General features: G+C 41.1%; 4 protein-coding genes across 5 annotated transcripts in view; all 4 read left to right on the forward strand.

Moving 5' to 3' along the window:
- Positions 1-2653: 2653 nt before the first annotated feature.
- Positions 2654-7496, forward strand: tomm40l (translocase of outer mitochondrial membrane 40 homolog, like). The gene is made up of 10 exons (XM_041955497.1): positions 2654-2684; positions 3960-4174; positions 4397-4464; positions 4593-4685; positions 4783-4884; positions 5368-5473; positions 5646-5768; positions 5859-5935; positions 6115-6217; positions 6751-7496. Exons 2-10 carry the CDS (start codon positions 3961-3963, stop codon positions 6888-6890), a joined length of 1026 nt encoding a protein of 341 aa, XP_041811431.1. The 5' UTR covers positions 2654-2684; position 3960; the 3' UTR covers positions 6891-7496.
- Positions 7497-10792: 3296 nt separating this feature from the next.
- On the forward strand, positions 10793-11826 carry apoa4a (apolipoprotein A-IV a). The gene is made up of 3 exons (XM_041955693.1): positions 10793-10832; positions 10922-11072; positions 11247-11826. Exons 1-3 carry the CDS (start codon positions 10793-10795, stop codon positions 11824-11826), a joined length of 771 nt encoding a protein of 256 aa, XP_041811627.1.
- Positions 11827-13932: 2106 nt separating this feature from the next.
- Positions 13933-16742, forward strand: apoea (apolipoprotein Ea). The gene is made up of 5 exons (XM_041955692.1): positions 13933-13938; positions 14222-14285; positions 14935-15085; positions 15417-15704; positions 16436-16742. Exons 2-5 carry the CDS (start codon positions 14243-14245, stop codon positions 16740-16742), a joined length of 789 nt encoding a protein of 262 aa, XP_041811626.1. The 5' UTR covers positions 13933-13938; positions 14222-14242.
- A 1508-nt stretch (positions 16743-18250) lies between these two features.
- The window catches only part of msto1 (misato mitochondrial distribution and morphology regulator 1), a 7263-nt gene continuing 3934 nt past the window's right edge, over positions 18251-21579 (forward strand). The window contains exons 1-7 of one of the 2 annotated variants that reach the window (XM_041955003.1): positions 18251-18406; positions 19650-19779; positions 19918-19987; positions 20287-20362; positions 20536-20593; positions 20675-20828; positions 21434-21548. In XM_041955003.1, the coding sequence (XP_041810937.1) occupies positions 18323-18406; positions 19650-19779; positions 19918-19987; positions 20287-20362; positions 20536-20593; positions 20675-20828; positions 21434-21548 (687 nt within the window). In that variant the 5' untranslated portion in view covers positions 18251-18322. The remainder of the gene's footprint in view (positions 18407-19649; positions 19780-19917; positions 19988-20286; positions 20363-20535; positions 20594-20674; positions 20829-21433; positions 21549-21579) is intronic. The other variant, XM_041955004.1, reaches the window with a different exon arrangement.

A 21579-nucleotide genomic window follows, 5' to 3' on the forward strand; every position in this document is an offset into this window, starting at 1 on the left:
GAATAGTTTTAAATACAAAAGAACTTTAACTGAATATTTAATCAACATTTTATCAAAATCACAATATGTCCTGCTGCAATTTTCAAACCGCAAAGGCAGCGTGTGTCAAAATACCATTTTAAATTAAACGCATCATATTCTGCAGACTTTAGAAAAGCTCTTTACAGATCTCTGCAAAAACATCCAATAATAATTTTAATATGTTTTTCAATGAAAATGGGAATAATGATGTAACATGTATGTATTATTCCCTTTACCATTGCAAATCACATCACGGTTTAATATCAGTCAAAATAATCAGTTAAAATTGTTCAGCCCTAAATAGAACAGATGACTGGAGCTGCATCACTAAGCCGTTTTTCTTTAAGCTGTGTTTGACACGAGTTCATCTGCGGTCACAAAGGAGGTCATGATGAATGCAGTTGTGAATGTTGAGCGATTCGATTGATTTTGTCTTCTGTTGTCGTCGAGGCGTCTTCATCTGTGTGTGCGCTCTGACCTGTGGAGTCAGGAGTGCTGATGGGGTGGGAGGGATATTTGTCAAAAGCCTGTTTGAAAAGCGGAACTGTTAAAAATAATAATCAGAACGGGTGAGGTTTTGGGTACAAAATGGCAGCTTTAGGGTTCAGCAAATTCTAAATTAGTGGAAATTGAAGGGAAAATGTCATCACCTTGACTTAAAACTAGTATTAATGGCTGCACTGCCCCTAATATCTCTACTGTGCATAGCTAAATGGAATTGGATCTCTTAATTTGCTGCACTAATGTAGACTCACCCACGCTTCAGGTGATTTCAGCCAAACTTAATGATGAACTCAGCAGAATTTGTCGTAAGCTGAGGGTAAAGTGAACGGCAGTATTTCCTCTGCAACATGAATAGAAAACAGTGGTGTTAAAGCTCTAAATTGGCTCTCAATTTTTTTTTTTTTTCATTAGTTTCAATGTAGCTGGAGATAAAGTTGCAACAGTGTTTTCTCTACAACGGGATAAGAAGGAGTGGTAATACAGTGATTCTCAATTGGCTCACACAAATGTTGGTTCAGTTGATCTCATACTTAAAAATGCAGTTTTCTCTTCAAGAACCTCTCCTGTAGTCAGTTTTTATTTGAGTTGTTCAGTCTTTTCTGTACTCATTGGTACCTTGGTGGTCCGGCCTCTCCCAAAACAATTTTCAGACCCACGTTCAAGTCAGTTACATCATTTTGTAATAGCCTCAAACCAGACTTCATGTTTAGGATGTCTGATTATTTTCCTTCCTCACTGTCCATGATTTCCTTTTCGTGCCATTAGAATAAAGGTCCGGAACGATTCGATGGTATTTTCCATTCTTTCATTGTTCATCTTTATTGCTTTTTTTTTTTCTTTCCTTACAAAACATTGAAGAGGCACAAAGTATCTGAACAACTTGTTTTAATCACTCTACTGTCCTCTACTGTTGTAATGTGGAAATACATGCGGGGGTTATGAAATTCAATAAATTGAACTTGACTTTAGGCTGACTGGTGTTGTCTTTATTTTCCTTTTCAGTATTTTATTGTCACACAACACAGAGATGTGACACAGTTTGGTGTTATACTAAGGAAGACATTTTTAAAGACCATTATGAATGTTGTTTTTTTTTTGTCATCTTAATGCTGGATTACCAAGGGTGTCAAAGGCCCCAAGCCCCAGGTACTTACATATGTATTTATTCAAATTGCTGATACACAGAAAATCTGGGGCTGTGTAATACTCCAGCACAGGATTACTGGTGGTTTCTGGGTTCTATGGCATATACTGAAGCTGTCATCTAAAGTCTGATCTGTGTACATGATGGAAACTTTGAGGCAACAGAGTATGCATAAAAAAGATCATATATAAGTTTGATTGTCATTCTGTCATCAAGTGTACACCTGCGTCTTATTTACTGGTGACTTCTGGCTGTTGTTGGCCTTTTTCTCCTCTATTTTCTTTCACCTTGCACCACAGGTGTGCACACCTGTCCCTGCTGTGCAGCAGGAGTGGTCATTGTTACCTGGACAGTAGGTGACAGGTAGGGTGTATTAACAGTTGTTTCCATAATTTATGGGAGGAGCCAAAGTGGGCTTTCAGGTGGACAGAGATGCATCAAGGACAGGTGAGCAGGACCTGGCTGCGCAGTTCTATCCATGTTGGAATTTGTGTGTACGTACTGTTCATATTTTCCGAGTACGTCAAATTTCAGTATGAAAGCTGCGCAGTCTTGTGACTCCTGAACGCTGCTGTGTGTTAGAAACAAATTTAATAGACAGTGTTTTGGGAGCTTTGTGACTTCGTCCGGATACCCGCAGGCTGCCGTTTGACCTTCAAGGTATTTTCATGACATTTACTACACCCCCTCTGCTGCATGCGGATGGCGTCATCAGTTCCCCGCCAATCCATAACCTCAGAATATTAAATCCCGCCCCTCTGCAACCGGCTTCATCAAGATTAGCAAATAGTGTTTGAGTGTTTGCGCGACGTAAAAGACATAAAGTAACGCCTTCAATTCTTCACGCACAGTAAATGACTGTCAGCGGTTTCTGCTAATCATTTCTGAGCACAATGGTCATCATCCAATCAGAATATGTCTTGAGGAAATAGGCGGGCCTTAACGTCATGCGCATCTTCTTCTTTGGTGCCACTGGTTTCAACTTCCGGCTGCATAGTCCTCTGAAAATCACAACGTGAGTAGCTATCGTTACCTATGTTTTATATAACAAGAGGTTTCACAGGAAACATTAGCAACGCATTAGCTGTTTTTTTGGCAGTTGCCATCTGACAGAGTGGCCTTCGTTTTCTTCCACCAGCAGTAACTGTGTTTTAAGGCTGTCAGCTGGTTAACAAGCTAGCAAGCAGGGTAACCGCTCCACTACACGGCTAAAGAGCTAGCGCAGCTAACTTTTTCATACTGGTTTGTAGATGAGGCAGGTTTCATTCAAAACATTAGCTGCAGCTAACAAAGAAAGTAGTAAGCAGTCGCTATTTTCTCATTAATTTACATTACATAATATTATTGTTATTCAGAATTGGCGTGCGTTTCTTACGTGCTACTGCTGTAACTTCGTATGAATGAGCATGAGCTGTGTGAAAGGTTAAAGGGGCACTCCACCCATTGTACTCAAGAACAGATTACCCATATTGGGAAGTATTAATCAGCCTGTTGTTTCATATCTTCTTTTGCTCTGCAGGAAGTTTTATAAATTCTGAGAGAATAACGTTAATAATGTTGCTATTGTTATTATGTTGTTTTTTTCTATGCTTTCTATGTTGTTCTATGTTTGTCTATGATCGTTAGATTTTACTGAAAGCTTGGATATATCTGACTTAGCTTATAACAATATATAAGTGTTGATCTTCTTAATCAGTCATACAAGGTAATTAAACCAACCATCAACCCTGCAGGTAAACAACTGTCTTGTGTTTCGAGGTTACTCTCTTCCATCCATACCAGCCTCTGTAGCATGAATGCTGCATTTTAGACTATTTATAACTGCTAATTATTAGCTGCACATCTGCATTACAGATTGAACATGTGGAATCTGAAATGTATGGGTATTAACCAGGCATAAGAGGTTTATTGAATGTTACGTTGCATTATGGGAAATGTAGGCTCCAGAATATTTGTCGCTGGACCCATATGAGAGGCTAAAAGTGAGGAGGATTTCTTGACCTCTGGTTCTTTCATTCTTTAAGTCCATCTCTTCCACATCTCTCAATTCTTGATTATCTCTCCTGTTTGCATCGGTTACACCTTTACTGATTACAGTATGAAAGTTAGGCAGCCACCATTACCTACATATTAAATCTTAACAGTTTGAAGTACATTGCTGTAATTTTATATTCTTTATTGATGTACCTGCAAATACTCAGTGGCATCAACAGCCAAAAATTCTGTCTTGGTTTTAACCCAGTCAGTCATTCACCCTCTCTTGCTTTATCCCTTAATTTCTCTCTGCCAGAATGGGCAGTGCTTTGGCTGCCAGCTCCCCCAACCCTCCACCCCCTGCCTCTGATGGTGCCGCCGTCCTGGGGTTGACGGTGCCGCAGGGCTTTGGGATGCCTCCAGTTTCCTCAGTTGTATCCCCTGCTGAGGCAGCCTCAGGACAGCAGCAGGAGGCAGAAAACCCTTTGCCTAACCCGGGTGCATTTGATGAGTGTCATCGCAAGTGCAAAGGTAAATGAAGATAATTGAGGAGGGTTTAAGAAGTCACAGTTTTGGTACTGATCAATTTTACATTAAAACATAAATGTAATAAAAACAAAGGAGTGGGTAGAAGTTGCACAATGTGATCTGCACAATGTGTGTTTGTCAGAACAGCAAACCTGTGAAGTGCCTGTTCTACCCGGTGTTGCTCTCCTGTGTCTTACCTGCATCTGTATGTGTTTTTCTTCTCAGAGGTTTTCCCGATGCAGATGGAGGGCGTCCGGCTAGTTGTCAATAAGGGCCTTAGCAACCACTTCCAGGTCAGTTAAGTTCCTTTGTACATTTAAAGTTTTAACCAACTCAAATCATTAGTTTTTTTCCTTATATACATTGTCCAAAGAAAGCAAGCTGCAGATGTGTTAAAGGTACATTTCAAACTGTCTTTAAGGTGAATCACACTGTGCTGCTAAGCACTATGGGAGAGTCCACCTACAGGTTTGGCGCCACATACGTTGGACCAAAGCAGATGGGTCCAGCAGAGGTATGCTGCAGTGAAGTGAATGTGAATCCATCTGCAAGACGTTTATATGGTCTTGATAGATGAACCATGCCATAAATCCATTGCTCTTTTTGTTCAGTTTTTTCCCGTCATGGTGGGAGACATGGACAACAGTGGGAGCCTTAACGCCCAGATCATCCACCAGATCACCAGCAGAATACGATCCAAAGTGGCCTTCCAGGTAAAGATCCAACATTTTTTTTCCCCAACTGAACCTTTTTTACATAACTTAAACACCTCCAGAACCTGAACATAGAACAGTTTTACTTTGCCAGTTAAATTCTATTTCTATTGATTTCTCTCACTCTCCATGATGTTAACTGGAGCTAGACTGAGAAATCGGCCTGGCTGATATTCGCTCATTGCAGATATTAGCTCATTGCAGATATATCCTACCATCACACGTCTCGGCCGATAACTTCACAAGAAATTGCGATTACATGAATTTGTTGGCTCATTACAGAATTTGTCCCCCAGAATGTAAAATCTCTCACATTTTGTATCCTGCTCACAACTCTTAAATAAGGAAGTTCATCACTTATTCACCCAAAATGTCTGTTTATGTCTTGTTTTTCTCTAAAAAAAATATCAGGTCATATATCATCATCAGATTTAAAAATATCTGTCAGTGGGGTTATAATGTTTGTATTTGTCATGTCCTCAGACACAACAAAACAAGTTTGTGAACTGGCAAGGTGATGCTGAGATCAGGGGAGAAGATTTCACTGCAACGGTTACACTTGGAAACCCGGATGTCCTCGTCGGCTCTGGTAGGTCTTCAGTCAGTCATGTTGTGTAGAGGATCCAGTCATGTGACCATTTTCTCATTCAGAGACAAACAATACTTTCTATCCTTGAAAGTTTTTGGATTGTTTCTTCATTTTCTTATTTGATCACGGATTATGTTCTGAGCCTGAACACCTCTTGTTGTCCTCCTGTCAGGTATTGTTGTAGCGCACTACCTCCAGTCCATAACGCCGGCTCTGGCTCTGGGAGGGGAGCTGGTTTACCACCGCAGGCCAGGAGAAGAAGGCACGGTGATGTCTTTAGTTGGCAGATACACAGGTGAGACACAGGTCATTGTAAGCATGTCGTCTGGATCCACTTCACCTGGGTTTATGAGGCAATAATATTGATTAACCTCCCTCTGTACAGGCAGTAACTACATCGCCACGTTGACGCTCGGTTCAGCGGGTGCTCATGCTTCATATTATCACAAAGCCAACGATCAGGTAACTTTGTTGCCTTTTGCTTTTCCTATCCTTTTCTAAACTCCTTATTAACTAGATGAAATAAGTTAAATGTAAAGGCTCCCTGGTTTGTTTTACATGTTTGTGGAGTCTTGCTGTGCTTATGGAATTTTTCGTATGTCTGCATTCATCAGGATCTAACTGTCTGCTGCTCTTAACAGTTGCAGGTCGGTGTGGAGTTTGAGGCGAGCACCCGCATGCAAGACACCAGCGTGTCGTTTGGTTACCAGCTAGATGTGCCCAAAGCCAATTTACAGTTTAAAGGTACGACGTGTATAAACTCCTAGGAATTCTTTATAGGGAGCCATTCAAAAGACTTTTTTACCTGCTAAATGTGTTGATTAGAGATGAAAAATGCAGAGGGAAATCAGAACAATTAATTATTTAATTGTAGTGTTGATGGGCAGCAGGTGACTTGAAATTTTGTGCCTGATTGTGTTTACACATCCAGGCAGGATGGTTGTCCCAAAATAAAGCAAATGAGCAAATTTCCTAAAATGTTGAACTATTCACTCAAGAATCTGAATTATCATGCAAATTTTATATATTTGAACTGATTTGAAATTGACAGTTTTCCAAGAGGCAAAATGGAAAAAGTTGTTGTATTACCACAGAAAAAAATGTTTTTATATTGTATTGCTTTTTATTGAGAATGCATTTTAAACAGGTGATCAATAGGACAGTACACAGATATACATATCTGCAGATATTTATTGTTTTTATCATTTTTTATCAAATTTCTTGTGTCCTTTTTTACAGTCACACCCATCTAATATTCTGTCTCCTGCTCCTCTCAGGTTCACTAGACAGTAACTGGATAGTTGGTGCAACGTTAGAAAAGAAGCTGCTGCCGCTGCCGCTCTCTCTGGTCCTCTGCACCTTCCTCAACCACCGCAAGAACAAGTTCCAGTGCGGTTTTGGTGTCACTATTGGTTAGACTAGCGGCGGGTTATCAACCCGCAGACAGACGGACTCACAATGGACAAACAGACTACGCCATCTACACAACTGTGTGCCCCATCAACTCAATCTGTCGCCCGATTCGGCCATTGTCATGTTACAGGTTTCCCAAATCATATTTCATCAAATGTGCTGAATAGGAGGTACTAATGTAAATCTATTGCATTTAATCCTGTAAGATGAATCCCCTGATTGATCAGAGTGTAACAATTAACATGATTGGTCAGGAATTTGTTGACTGGACTCTCGACACAAACCAATAGACGGTAGAAAGACGTAACACATTAAGAGACATTACAGAGCTCTGTTTTTGTCACTGAGTTCGGTGCCTGTTGCTCCTGTTAAGAATTTCATTCTTGTTTTTTTACTGTAAAATCTGTCTTGATGTGCAGTGAATGAATGTCATTTGCTTGTTTAAAGGTGATTTATCGGTTGCAGAGAAGCTGACCTGCTGTCAGGAAGGAGTATACTGTGCATGTCACGTTCACGATCCATCACTTGTTGTGTTGCCTTTTTTATGTTACATATGGAACAGTATATATGAACTGTACATACCTCTACTGACTGATAAATGCCATTTCTTACAAAAGCTGCGTGTCTTTGGTCGTTTCCTTCAGTCGACCTCATCCCTGCTGGAGTGTGAGTTCACATAAATAATAAAAACTTTATTTGTATCGCACCTTTCACACAAGAAATTCAGCTCAAAGTGCTTCAGAGCAAAAGTGCTTTACATAAAAAGGACAATGACCATTAAAACTACGTTAAGAAAAAGATAGAGAAATAAAAATGCATAAACACAGCAATGATGATGATGCAGATTGTACAGAGTTTGAATAATCATGGTGAGAGAGGAGGATGATTTAACGCACCTGCAGATGCAAACAGTCTGTTTTTGGCATAAATTGGGTGGTCAAAACTGTTCGAATACGGACTTTTGAAAACCGAACTACAGCAGATTTACACATCGGCACAGAAATGAGTTTATCAGTGCTTATGGCCTTTTGAATACGTGATTTTTGGAATAAATAAGAATGAAACTATAGAATATATATAATCTGCATAGGAACACTGGATGTTAGGGTTACATCAATGTTGCCTAAAATAAGATTTTTTATATTTACAGTTACAGATTACTAAATAAATATTTTTTCCAACAAATTTCCATCCAGCTGACCGTGAACACCCAGATCAGAGATCCAGCAGAACCTGGCTCCATACGGAGAGGACCCGAGGGCCAAACTGGATGCTGATGCCCAGACCCCGAAGAGGCAGCTGACTGATCTGTAGAAATCCGGCTTTTCAAAGCAAAAACTCACCAGAGAAAACAGCAAGTGCAAGAACCACGAGGACCTTAATGATCGGATCTGGCTCTGTTAGCTAAAGTAATGTAGAATTAAAAAATGCATAGGTGAAGCTGCATCACCTGGAAATGATCTAGTTATAATCATGCAGATACATAACAAAAGGTGTTACTTTGCAGAAGCCGCTCGACTCTTCCCTCTGTGCCTGATGATTTGTGATGCGCAGGCGGGCGTTCAGAGACTTTATAGCCATGCTGAAGTGTAAAGTCCTTCCCTGGCTGTGCCTGCTGTCACTCCACGACATAATACAAACGTCATCCTGTGATACATTTTCTCTGGCACCTGACCAGGTTAAGGTTTGGTTTATATTCCTGGGCAAAGGGGTATTCAAAGGCTTTAACTGAAGAAGTAATGCGGTCACTTTAATTTGAAAATAGCAAATTCACTTGTTCACTTAAAGCTGCATTTAATTAGCTTTTTTTGGCATTTGGGGAAAAATGTTCGCAAACACATCCAGCCGGTAGGGAGCAACATTAGCATCCCCCTGGTGTTGTGTTCCTGGCCACCGGATGAATGTCAGAGCCCCTCTGCTTTTAGCTCCATTTTTGGTCTCCACCACCTCCTGAGGGAAACAGCTGGCTCCTTCGCCGCCACTGTGTTCACCAGCTGGTCGCGAACTATGTCTGTCTGTAATTTGGTGCTGGACAGGTAGCGTCCTGTGGGAACAAAGCAATAAAGCTGAGAGCTGAGGAACCAAAACAAGGAGCTGAAAGGTGCTAAAAAGCTCTGTAGAGCTCAGAGGAACTGCAGAGTGGGATGATCATTCTCTGTGGGTGACACCTATCACATTTCCCATATTCATTAACCTTGTGTCAATAGAAAATATTGATCAGTGCAGCTTTAAGTAAAACTACAGAAGTATCAGCAGTTACAGAGGCGATGCAGAAACCCCACTGATGTGTTGACGCGACATATTAGCTCAATTTCCCTCTTGTGACGAAAACAGCATTGATTTGCCACTTTTTTCCAGAGTAGAACATCTGTAGCCTCGTCCACGTCGCCTTGCAGTTTGTCTCAAGGTCTTCGTGTGCGTCACATGAAAACATGTGGATGCTTATCAGTAGTTTCTCCTGAGATGAAGACTTTAGCTCCTCCATCCTATCAGGAGAGAATGGTTGTATAAGGAAACACAACATTCCTCTGTGAAGGTAATCTGCTGGTCAGCTGGCACAACCGGATCAAAGTCCTGCTTGCATGTCGCTGACCTATAAAACACTGGTTGGTCTACATGAAGTTGAGAATATTCAAGTGAATCATATGTTTGTTGCTTCCTCAGTTACAATTCAGTATTTGCGTTGTATGTCACAACAGAGTGAAATAGCAACAACCTCATTCTCTTATCAGCTGACGTTTATTACTGAGTGTTGAAGCTTCGCTGAGATGAGATTTGTTTGGTTCATGTTCCCATCAGGATGACATGCAATTACTCTGTTGATCCTGTGGCTTTTTATCCAGCACATCATCACCTTTGATTAGTCCAGTTACTTTGGTTTATGGCCAAATACCTGCAAAACTAATGACATTCACATCAGCCTCGGCTGGACTTTGTGGTTATTGCTACTTAGCAAATGTTAGCATATTGACCTGCTAAACTAGAATTGACATAGCATAATGCCTGCTAAATGCCATCATGCTAGCATTGTCATTGTGATCATGCTAGCATGCTAACTGTAGCATTTAGCTCAGATACAGCCCGAGCAGCAACCTCCAGGGCTGAAAAATGAAGCCAAACAACAAAGTGCCAAAAACTGCATTTCCTCAAATGGGAACTTGCGGCGGGCTCCAAAAGCGAGTCAATCCCCGTAGACCCCATTATGCCTAACTTAAGAGCAGAAATAAACATGGTTCAAAAAACAGTTTTAGTCTCTAAATTTAATTTCCCTGTTCATGACAACCGTACAGGGGCGAATTTTTGAATAACTCAGCCATTTAAACTATATTAAGGCTTAATTATGCTCAATTAAGGGGACGTCGGTTTTGAGTGGCAGTCCGCCACTAAGTTTCTGCAACCAGGCTTGCATGTCCAACAACAATGCCAACATTAATTTCAACACACACACACATATAAAGAGAATTTTGAAATTATTTCTGCTGACACACATTTGTATCAAACATGGCACACACGAGATCTAGAAAGTGTCACATAAAGACAGACAATGACTAAAAACTCTAACAGTGTAAATCCTGCTCTGACGTAATGAGTGATAACCTGTAATGTAGGTGAGGTTTCATCAGACGGGATGATCCTCGCCCCTCACATTCACTGTTAACACTGTTGTGATGTGGAAGCAGCAGTGACAGCACGGCACTCTGCGTTTGGACTTTGCTCCGGTGTCCCCTCTATACCCCTCAGCTGCCTATATATACTCAGCCAGGAGCCGTGCAGAACACAGCCGCTCCCCGACGGAACATCCACACAGGTAAGACACCAGGAGGATTTCACCTCTCAGCCTTATGACAGATATATGAAGAATAACCACAAAGAGATAAACGTGCATGTTTCTTTTCAGCCGGAGTCATGAAGGTCTTCGTGGTGCTCGCCCTCGCCGTCTTCACTGGTGAGGAAGCTTTGCAGTTTAGGTGAAAGTCAACATGTAAATCGTTTAAGTTGGAACAAGAAGTGTAACACTACGTCTCTTCTCAGCAGGTTGCAATGCCAACATCGTGTGGCAAAACCAGCCCAAGCAGCAGGTTGACATGGTGAAAGATGCTTTCTGGGACTATGTTGCCAAGGCGACCATGACCGCCGAGGACTCCCTGAAGCAGATCAGACAGTCCCAGCTGGGCAAGGACGTGAAGTAAGAGTCTAAAAATGATACTGATGCTGTTACTCATGTTAAGATGTTCTTCAGGGCCTTTAAAAACAAACATTTCCTTTAAATTCTTGATTTTTTTATTTTTTTTTTTGGATGTTTGAGCTGAGGAGAGAAGAACAGTGTTTGAGGTCAGTGTTTCTGTCTGTGTCTCTGCAGCACCCTCATCTCTGAGAGCACCGATGCCGTCAACAAGCTCACCGACGCTCTGCGGACTAAGGTGGCTCCCCTGACCCAGGACCTCATGCTGAAGTTTTCCCAGGAGGCCGAGCAGCTGAAGACCCGCCTGGAGAAAGACCTGAACACTGTGGGGGCCCGCCTGCAGCCCTACGCCAACGAGCTGATGGCTGACCTCCAGAGGCAGGTGGAGGGGCTGAAGAAGGACGCGGCTCCCTACGCCAACACCATGGACCCCGAGGCCCTCAGGACCGTCCTGCTGCAGAAGAGCCAGGAGCTGAAGGGGCAGCTGGATAAGAGCGTGAACAGGCTGCAGGCCCAGATGGTCCCCTACACCGAGGAGATAAAGGAGAAGATGGAGCAGAGCCTGGAGGAGTTTCAGAAGAGCATGATCCCCCTGGCCCAGAGCTTTGAGACCCAGCTGACCCAGAAAACCCAGGAGATCCAGCAGAACCTGGCTCCATATGGAGAGGAGCTGAGGGCCGTACTGGATGCTGACGCCCAGAACCTGAGGAGGCAGCTGACTGCCCTGTGGGAGTCTTTCACTAAGCTGACCCAGTAAACGGACTAATGTCTGCACTCAGTTTGTATTTTCCTGTCCTGCCTCATCATCAGGCATCTGTGCTGAACCAGGATGGTGTTTACGGGACTCATAAAAACTGCAATACCTCATTTTCTATGTTTTTATGTTGATGAAAGATGCTCTCAAAGGCGAACCCTCTGAATAATGTCAGTATTTCCTTTATTGTGTTCCTGTTTACAACTGTAAGCTTGCATCTGTACAAACAACAATAAAAAGGTTAAATGAATTCTGTTTTGTCACTGTCTTCATATTTAAAGGTTTTGCACGAACTCGATTAAAAAAAAGAGCAACAAATGCAGGAAAGTCCTATTTATCATCACACAGATAATCCCACTAAGTATAATAAAGTCTATGTAAACACATTTTAAGAGAAGAAATAACACAACTTCTCTCTCACAAATAAAAAGTTGAATTCATAAGCAGTGAAACACACAACTGCTCGATTTAATACACTCAGCGATGAAATTACTGAGTCACTTTATTGACTTTACAGCTCTGCTCCACTATTGAAAGGCCAAGTCTTAGTATTCACATTCACGCCACAGTGGCTTCCTGCAAAACTTAAATAGTGTCTCTGGTGAGGAAGCTTAATGCAGGCTGCCCTCCATGCTAGAAAAGCATCGTTTCACCATGAATGCATCACGACCTCCTGCACTCTGCTGTCCCCTTTGGTTCTTTTCGCCCCTGCTCCTCAGTAAGCCAGAGTGCCCCACTGGTCTCACTTTAACTTCCTGATGTTGACTGCCATTGACTTCAAATTAACCTTTATTAGTTCTGTCAATGGCAAATCATCAAACACAGAAAGGCAGAGCGACGGCACGGAAAAACTGCACAAAGTTGAGATGTTGTTTTCTGCTGCCGCTTCACCAAAAACCACCTGCATGAAAAAACAATCTGAAAATGCATCATCATAATAATTTTCCCGCTGATGTTGATGCTTCTGTGTCACCAAAATGTCTTGCAGAAGCAAAGAAAGGGCTTTCTGGCTTTAGTGACTCCTGAGGTGTCAAAGAGCAACTTTATTGTCGGACCAACGTGTTTTGGCTTGTGGCCTTCATCAGGGTTGTGTAAGTGGGTGAAGATGAGGGTGACCCCTCCTCTTTGACCCCCTCTTACCAAAAAGACTTAAATAATAAAAAAAATAATTTCAAATTCTGAATATTTAAAGCGAGAGGCTGGTTAAAAAAAAAAAAAAAGCTTGTTGCCTCAATCCAGTGGTCCCTCAAAATAAAGCAACGTCTGCCTGCAACGTCATCGCTCTTTGCATTTTCTGACTATTAGAATAACTTTTAGAGGTCTGAAGAGGTCAAATTATACAGTTGTTCACTAAAGTAAAAGATTAGAGGATTTTGTGAGGAAGAGATATACTTTTTTCTGCTTTTCTGTCCTGATTATCTTCCCAAAACCTTAACTTGTACATATTAATGCACTGAAAACAGTCATATGTTGCCCACAAACCTCCTTCTATCTCCTCATGCCTGTTCATATTTCTATCAGCAGCAGTTTCAGCAGTTTCCACACACTGAAGTCACGCACTGATTACCCCGATCTGCACAGAAAGTGGTTTATTGGAAAGTTTCCCATCTTATAAAAGCTGTATAAATGCAGGCAGCGGTTGTTAAAGCAGACTATGAACCAGATCAACCGGACAATGATATGATACAGAATGACCTTTGGCCTTTTCGCTGTCGTGCTATCAATACCGCTGTGGCTGTGACAGACGAGGACAGCGTAAAATTCAGAGTCCCATGAGTGAAAAGGAGACAGAATTTTATTTAAGGATCTGCCCTAAACTCTTAGTCCTGATATCAAACTGTTCCACTCCTGACTTGGAGGCTTTAACCCCGTGCAAACTCCCATCAGATATTTTGGGTGTCCCTAATTTCCACCCCTTGCTTGCATGTGTACTTTCAGTGTGCGACGTGGAGCCAAAACAACACACACAGCAATAAAAGATGACAACAACGCAGTTCATGGTGGGAACTTCGGACGCAGGTCAGCGTTTATCGGATGGCATCAGTGCCACCTAAACTGTATAAATAGTGAGTGACGAGCTCAGTCTGCCTCACGTCACAGATCAGGATCACTGAGGTAAGTCTCAGACGCTGAGGTGGTGATTTGTTTGTAACTGTGTCAAATAATGTTTATGTTTGTTTAAACTGGAAGAGTTTGACTTAAAACCAGAGGAAACAGCTTTGAAAAACTCACTCAAGATCACTCATGATCAGAGTCAAATGTTATATATCAGAGCTAAAAAGGTTTTCATTTATCTTTAACAAGTGAAGTGTTTAGCTTTTTGTAAGTTCAGAGACTGATTAAAACCTGTGCGTCACTGCTGAGATCGTTTTAACCTGTTTATTACCTGATGCTCCAGGTGTCCTTACTTCTGGTCATCATGAAGGCCTTTGCAGTAATCCTTGTGCTGGCTGTCCTCTCAGGTGAGTTCAAAACGGCTTCTTAGTGACACAAAAAAACTTTTTTTTACATTTAAAAATAGTTTCATAGGAATTTCAAATGATTATTTTTAAAATAATTTCTGCTTTGCATAACAGAGGTGTGGGACAAGAAAATGAAAAAATCTATTAACACTTTAATGTATAAAGGAAGAACAGACAAAAACGTTATGGACATAAACGGTGAAAAAGGAAATGCATGAAACGCTGTGAAAGTACAGTGAGGGAAGGAAAATGAAAAGGAAAGAAAGAAAGAAAAAATTAAAGAAGAAAAGAAAGAAAAAGGAAGGAAGATTGTTCTTTTGCCAAGGCAACGATCACAGACACACAAAATAATAATAATAATAATAATAATAATAATAACAATAATAATAATAATAATAATAATAATAATAAGGAAGTAAAAGGCAAATGAGCAGTCTGTGGGTCCTACAGTGCCCAGTGGTCTCTGGGCCTCCTCAGTGCCCATGTGGTCCAAATACCCAGATTTTGTGTCTTGTCCTTCACAGCTGAAGAGAAATTCATGAATAACATTCAAAGGAAGCGTTTCATCTGTAATCCAGAGTCCTCCGTCTTGTGTTATTCCACATGTATAAGATTTCAGTATTTGAGATGTTTGTCTCCGTCCAATCAGGCTGCAATGCAAGAACTGTGTACCAGGACGAGTGGAGGAGCCGCTGGGAAATCGCCGTCGACAGGTTTCAGGATTATTACACCAATCTGAACCTGAAGGTGGATGAAGTGATGAGCGGCATCAAGGGCTCCCAGATCAGCAGAGAACTGGAGTGAGTTCACGTGTGTCACACCGATCACTTCATCAGTTTAGTCCAGTAAAGGATCTCTGCATGCGTTTGAACGCACCACTGATACTCTCAGTGCCTTTTGCTGATATGTTACTTCTGTTTGTTTACTCAAATAAATCAATGCAGGACTTTTACTTGTAAAGGAGTATTTTTAGAGTGTGGAAGTAAATTATCCTCATACTTCTTCTAGTAAACTTATAATATATTAGTTTTCATCTTGAATGAGGGGCTTTTTTTGCTCACTCGAGCCCCCTTTGGCTCCTGTTCGCTTCACAAAAACATCCCTAAACTCATGTGTCTGTCCCCTCGGCAGCACCCTGATCCAGGACAGCATGTCTGAGCTGGCCATCTACAAGGAAGACCTGCAGACCAAGCTGGCCCCCTACGCTCAGGAGGCCGCCGAGCGCATGTCCAGAGACCTGCAGAAGCTGGCCGACAAACTCCGCCACCACATGAGCGAGGCCAGGGAGCAGATGGAGAAGTACAGCCAGGAGCTGCAGACCATGATGGAGCAGAACGCCGACGACGTCAGGGCGAGGGTCTCCGTCTACACCCGCAAGATGAAGAAACGCATCAGCAAGGACACACAGGAGATCAAGAAGTGAGTGAGACCCTCTGAAGCAGAGAGGCTGCTGGGAATTTCTCTGACTAACTATACTTATGAGAATGAACCAAATGAAACAAACATACATATGTATTAATATCTTTTACGATCTTTTTTGGAGGTGCCCGTGTTAACTTTGATCATATCTTTTTCCTGACGTATTAAATTGTTCATTAAGTTTAATTTAATTTCTACTTTTTTGGTCCCTGTTTTATAACATTTCATAATGTCAGACCATAAATATCCACGTCTCCATCTTGATAAAAGTTGGGAAGGAAATAAGTCAAGTGCTTTATCATCCTATCTCTGATAAAGTCTGGTCCAGGGCTTTATTGTTTTTTAACATTAGTTTTTATTTACGAGATCTGCTTCAAATCGACTTTGATTCAGTGTTGTAAACAATGAAACATTAACACATTTTCGATATATATTGATTAATTTTCCTGTGGAATGTAGTAGATAACGTTAAAGTTCTGCTTACATATTAAATATGAATCAAAATAATATATCAATGATACGAATATAAAAACTCTATCTCTCTATATACAATATCTCTATCTCTACATCACTCTTTGCATATTACACACTTCTTAGTTTTACTGTACTGTTCTTTTTGATATAGAAAGTACATTTTGTTGATAATACTTGCATTGTATTACTATGTTTGAGTACTTGTACTCCAATGTGAAGTAAATGTGATGAGTCAGATGTTTTTATTCTTCTCTCAGACAGGTCGCAGACTACTTTGAGGACCTTCAGTCCCGCACTTCAGGCAACATAGAGGATATCAGGGCGCGTTTCGACCCTTATTTTGCTCAGGTGCGTGTCAACGCCCAGGCAAAGATCACCACCCTGAATGATCTGCTGAAGTCGCAGGTGGAGAGCATGAGGGACAGGATTCAGGACACCGCTGAAGACATGAAGGAGCGCATCCAGGATACCGCTGAAGACGTACGGTCCACCATGGAGGACAAGATCGAGGAGCTGAAGGACTGGTTTCAGTCTTTTGTCTCCATGATCAATGGTAACATGTAAACCCTGTAATCAAACATCTGGACTACCTGTTTATCATTCACTCTCTGTATCAAAACCTCCTGAAATCATGGGATTCATGAGTAAAGATGTTCTGCTTTAAAAATGGAAGTCTATGTTTCATCACAAATGTCCACCACAGGCGACATGTATCGCCCTTCAATAAAAACAAACTGCTCACCTGTGAGTAGAAAATCATTGGTCGTCACTAACGTCTTCATTTATATTCATGTCCTGAAGTCCTGTTGTCTAAACTGCCTCCAGTGTTTGCACACATTAAATGATTCAAAGCATCAGCTGAAAAGATCAGAAAATTTACCACTTCTGAGGATGAAATTGAGAAAGTTTGCCTGCACACAGAGCAGCTGTACAGCTTTCCATCATCCATGCTTATTAAAGACATATTATATGTTGTTACAGTAGAAAGAACAGTTCACATCTATGATGTATTGTCTGCATATTGTGCAGAATGCATTGATACACATATCACGAGAGATGTAATAAGCCTCCATGATTCATGTATTAGTTAGTATGTCTAATCAGAATAGTCACGTATGATCATAGTGCTTACTACAATACTACAAATATTACAAGAGAACTGAGGAGCCATCACTGTGCAGATCTAAGGTTGCAACTTGAGTCTAACACGACCTCAGATCTGTTTTAAAGATCCAATCAGAATTTTCAGCTGTACTGAGAATCATTTTGTATTGCCAAAAGAAGGTCTTAGTTGTATGCAGAGCCTCTTCGCTAGTTTGCTGTGAAATCTGCTGCATCATACAGTTTGTTGTTATGGCGAGTTCTATGAATGAAACTATACTAAAGTTAGTTTTTGAATCACTTGGTTGCATTTTGAGGAACGTTTGTATACATTTCTAGGGATCTGAGTTGACCTAATGTTCACAGTATATGCTCTATGTACATTCTACTTTCAATCAGTAGATTATGATTAGTATATTATTAATTATATTTAAATATGTGGAGAACTCGCAAAATAAAAAGCAGGGAAAACAGAGATGATCACTAAATATTATGTTGTGCTACTGAAGCTGTTCTGCTTTCTGTCTGCCTCACTAAAACATCAATAAATCAGTCCGTTGTTTATTGCTCTGACCTTATGAATTCCATTTTTTCTAACCCACAAACTGCTTTTGTAATATTGTTAATAGCACCACAATCAACTATTTCTTCTTTAATGATAAAATAAAAAACAAACATTATATTTGGCACTCATTTGGAAATGGGTGTGTGTTCAATCAAACACATGAAGCCTTCCTTTTAAATTCAATAAAATCAATTATATGAAAACTTTCTAATACTTCTTTATCCTTCATACTGAGAAAGACTAGCTTGCAGAGACGGCACGTGAAGCTACGGCACGGTGAAACCACACTTTACAGATAGGCCATGTGCACATCCAATCACATTTCTTCATGAATCTTTTCCAGCCAATCACAGAAGGCGATATATTTGAGGCGCAGTATGTTACGGTGTCGCTGTTTAGGGTTGTCGCTTCCAAACATGTCCATCATGCTCAAAGCCGAGATTTCTACATTTTATCTTGATTGTTGATCCTCGTCACGATGAGTAACCCTTGTAGAGAAGTCATCACTCTCCAGTTGGGACATTATTCAAACTTTGTGGGGACTCACTGGTGGAATTTGCAGGTGAGGAACACAGTAGCGTCTAACGTTAAGCTAGCCAGCTAGCGTTAGCATTGCGTGTGTTGTCAAACTTTATAGAGACCACACTCTGTTTCTGCTCTGAGCTGTAGATATGGCTAATGCCAGCACTACCATGAATGTGCATTTTATGGTCATTTAACAGATCGAGGACATGCTATACAATTAAGTTGGCACACGGGAGATAGAACATAAGGATAGCTTAAGCCACCACGACTTATGATGCTAAAGCTGCTAGTTATGAAGTCTCACGTCAGCAGTCTATCTGAGAGGAGACATTTTTCTTAGACAGAAATTTTTGAGATTCTCCATTAGAATAAACAGATTAATCACTTCACAAGATAACTGAAATTCAGTTTTGACATATATAGAAGCTAGCCACTGTTTGCATGATGGAGATGTTGATACTGATTGAATCACATGGTTAAGTTCTTTATTTCTCATATGCACAACAGTTACAGTGAAGCAGTCGTTGACAATGAGATTGTTGTTCTCAAGCTCTCTTCAAGCAATGATCCAACAAAGTGTACAAGAGAAAATCACAGAAGCAAAATGAGCAGTGATAAGAGATTGTAAGTCATAGACAAATGGTGCAGAAGTTAAAATCTAGCAATAATATGTATGTGAAAAGAATAAATTGAAACAGTACCGATACTATACTGAGGTAGACTGATGTACAGTAGTAGATAGATAGATAGATACTTTATTTATATCCAAGGAGAAATTTGCAGTAGTAGTGGTGAAATCAGTGAAACTAATGCAGACAGGCTGTGCAGTAATGTAGTAAATGTATATGCTTAATGAGAGCTGGTTATGGACAAGTAGGAACAGGATGTACAGGTGATGCACATAGATATATACTGTGTTGCTTGATCTTTTTGAGCACAAGTATCTTGTGTTTAAAATAACTGTGATGCTAAATATATAAGGTGTAGTTGTGTAAAGGTAAAGTAAAGTTGTTTATTCTATAATGCACATATAGTAGGGTGTCCAGCCCACATGAAAGTGTAAAGACACCACAATTACTGCTGCAGTGGTGAAACATTTGTCACAAAACAATATTACTTATTTTGTGTAACTTTACATTACAAACAAAGAACTACGTCTTCTGTCCACATGTTCTTCGACATGTTCAGAATGAATGTTCATGAAATAAGACATTTTTTTGGTCGTTTTAGCTTCATAGACTGTGACAGATGAACGATGATGAGTTCCTCTTTGTTTGTAGGATGCGGCGTTATCGTACGATCCCGAGACGCCGCCAGGGGACGTCCAGAGTGATGTCGTGTTCCGTGAAGGACAGACTCTGGGCGGACATGTCACCCACACACCTCGCCTCATCGCCATGGATCTCAAAGGTAACATTTTCCTGTCACATGATATTAGTGCTGAAGCACAGTGTGTATTTGTCATTTGGTTTCACACAGTAACTACATGCATGTGTGAGATGCTTGGTAAGATGAATCACCTGCTCTCTGCCTGTCACTTTAAAACAGGAAGTCTTCGGACTCTACGGCAGGAGGGAAGTCTGTATGACCCTGGCAAAGACACGTCTGCTGTCACATGGTGTGTAAGAGCGTCTTCTGTGTGTGCATTACTGCCTGTGTGTTTACATACCTTTGAATAATTTTGCAAATTGCACTCTGAGCTTGACGCCTTCTGCTACACACTTGTTTTTGGCGTAATCAAATACTGTTCAACAACAACAATCCTCACTGTGCTCACGTGCTTTTTGAGAGAGTTTTTTTAATATAATGAATGAATCCTACACTGATGGACAGACTGGATCCAACAAAGCGTCCTTTCTTATTAAAGATTCGAGGATTCTTTGTCTTTCTGATATAAAAATGTGCTCCATCTGTCAGGGAGGGGAGCCTCATGATGCACAAAGAAAGTCCTCCTGCGAAGAACTCCTTTCTTGAAGATCTGGACAAGTTGGATGTGAGTGTTTATGTTGGAACGTAACATTTTCCATCACAATATTGTCTTGAGACAGTGTTGCCAAGCATTTTGTAATAATGGCGTTTAAGCAGAACTGTTCCGCTCTGTGCTGTCTCTCCAGTTGACGTAACTTCCATTCAGCGCTTTATCCTAACAGCTGTTTTTGTCTCCAGAAAGGGGGGATCTTGGCTGAAGCAGATTTCTACTCCAGTTCCCAGCCTCAGTGCTCAGGTAAGAAACCCCTCAGCGAACCTTCTTTTAAGCTGCGTGATTAACAAGATTTTGACTGAAGCGCAGCAATTCTCCCACCAGCAGGCGCAGTGAGGGTGGACACTGTGAACAGCCAGCTGGCTCGAGTCCAGAAGAGCTACAGGCTGGAGGGCAGCGTGAAGGTGTGGTCCGACTTCCTCAGGATCCACCTGCACCCTCGCACCATCTCTGTCATCCACCAGTACAACCATGACGGGTAAAGTGCGATCTTCTTACTGCTTGTTGAACAAAATAAGCTTTGAGTTCATTTCATGATGGTTTTCTATTGGTAAAGAAATGGAGAGCTTGAATTATTGATAAACAATACGTCAGTATAATTGGAGTCCTGGATTCCATCAGTCTGACAACAGGTACGTGTTCAAATGAAGACCAAGGTTTGGGTTCAGGGGAAGAGAAAAGCATATAAGGCATATCAGAGAGAACCTGGGAGTATATCTTAAGAGCTGTTAGAGAACAAATCAGTGAGTCCAGACTGATAATTCATAACAACATAACATTGTATGCAGGAAACAATTACAAATTCCTCCTGCACAAACAGTTCAGTACCTGCTTTTCTCCAGTAGAGGTCAGGCTTTATACAGATTTGTGCTTGAATCACAGAGTTCTCTCTTTAGGCTTTACTGCACCCCAAGTAGTGATGTCTCGCCCTTTCACAGCTGTTTGAAAGCCATATGCTGTTTCATCACTCAGAGCAAGTTTCTCCTTCATTTAAACTGTTTAAATGATGGATTTTCTTGTGTTAGATTCAGTGAGTTAAGTATGGATCTCAACACAGCTTTTTTTTTTTGTGTGGGTGACCAGGGAGGCTCACCGTCTGGAGGCTTTTGGCCAGGGAGAGGCTCTCCTGCAGGGGTCGTTGCTTGAGGAGCTGGAGGACAAACTGCACTTCTTTGTTGAGGAGTGTGATTATCTTCAGGTTCGTCACTGTTTTTATCCCAGTAAATAAT

This window comes from Chelmon rostratus, chromosome 16 (genome assembly GCF_017976325.1).
Source record: "Chelmon rostratus isolate fCheRos1 chromosome 16, fCheRos1.pri, whole genome shotgun sequence".
In the NCBI taxonomy this organism is placed as follows: Eukaryota; Metazoa; Chordata; class Actinopteri; order Chaetodontiformes; family Chaetodontidae; genus Chelmon; species Chelmon rostratus.

Excerpts from the sequence above, each read along its gene's own strand:
- apoea (XM_041955692.1), top strand. The coding sequence starts at position 14,243 with ATGAAGGCCTTTGCAGTAATCCTTGTGCTGGCTGTCCTCTCAG. Across the intron at positions 14,286-14,934 it reads TGTGCTGGCTGTCCTCTCAG|GCTGCAATGCAAGAACTGTG; the intron begins GTGAGTTCAAAA and ends CCGTCCAATCAG. Across the intron at positions 15,086-15,416 it reads CAGATCAGCAGAGAACTGGA|CACCCTGATCCAGGACAGCA; the intron begins GTGAGTTCACGT and ends TCCCCTCGGCAG.
- apoa4a (XM_041955693.1), top strand. The coding sequence starts at position 10,793 with ATGAAGGTCTTCGTGGTGCTCGCCCTCGCCGTCTTCACTG. Across the intron at positions 10,833-10,921 it reads CGCCCTCGCCGTCTTCACTG|GTTGCAATGCCAACATCGTG; the intron begins GTGAGGAAGCTT and ends TCTTCTCAGCAG. Across the intron at positions 11,073-11,246 it reads CAGCTGGGCAAGGACGTGAA|CACCCTCATCTCTGAGAGCA; the intron begins GTAAGAGTCTAA and ends GTGTCTCTGCAG.
- tomm40l (XM_041955497.1), top strand. The coding sequence starts at position 3,961 with ATGGGCAGTGCTTTGGCTGCCAGCTCCCCCAACCCTCCACCCCCTGCC. Across the intron at positions 4,686-4,782 it reads AGCAGATGGGTCCAGCAGAG|TTTTTTCCCGTCATGGTGGG; the intron begins GTATGCTGCAGT and ends CTTTTTGTTCAG. Across the intron at positions 5,474-5,645 it reads GGATGTCCTCGTCGGCTCTG|GTATTGTTGTAGCGCACTAC; the intron begins GTAGGTCTTCAG and ends TCCTCCTGTCAG.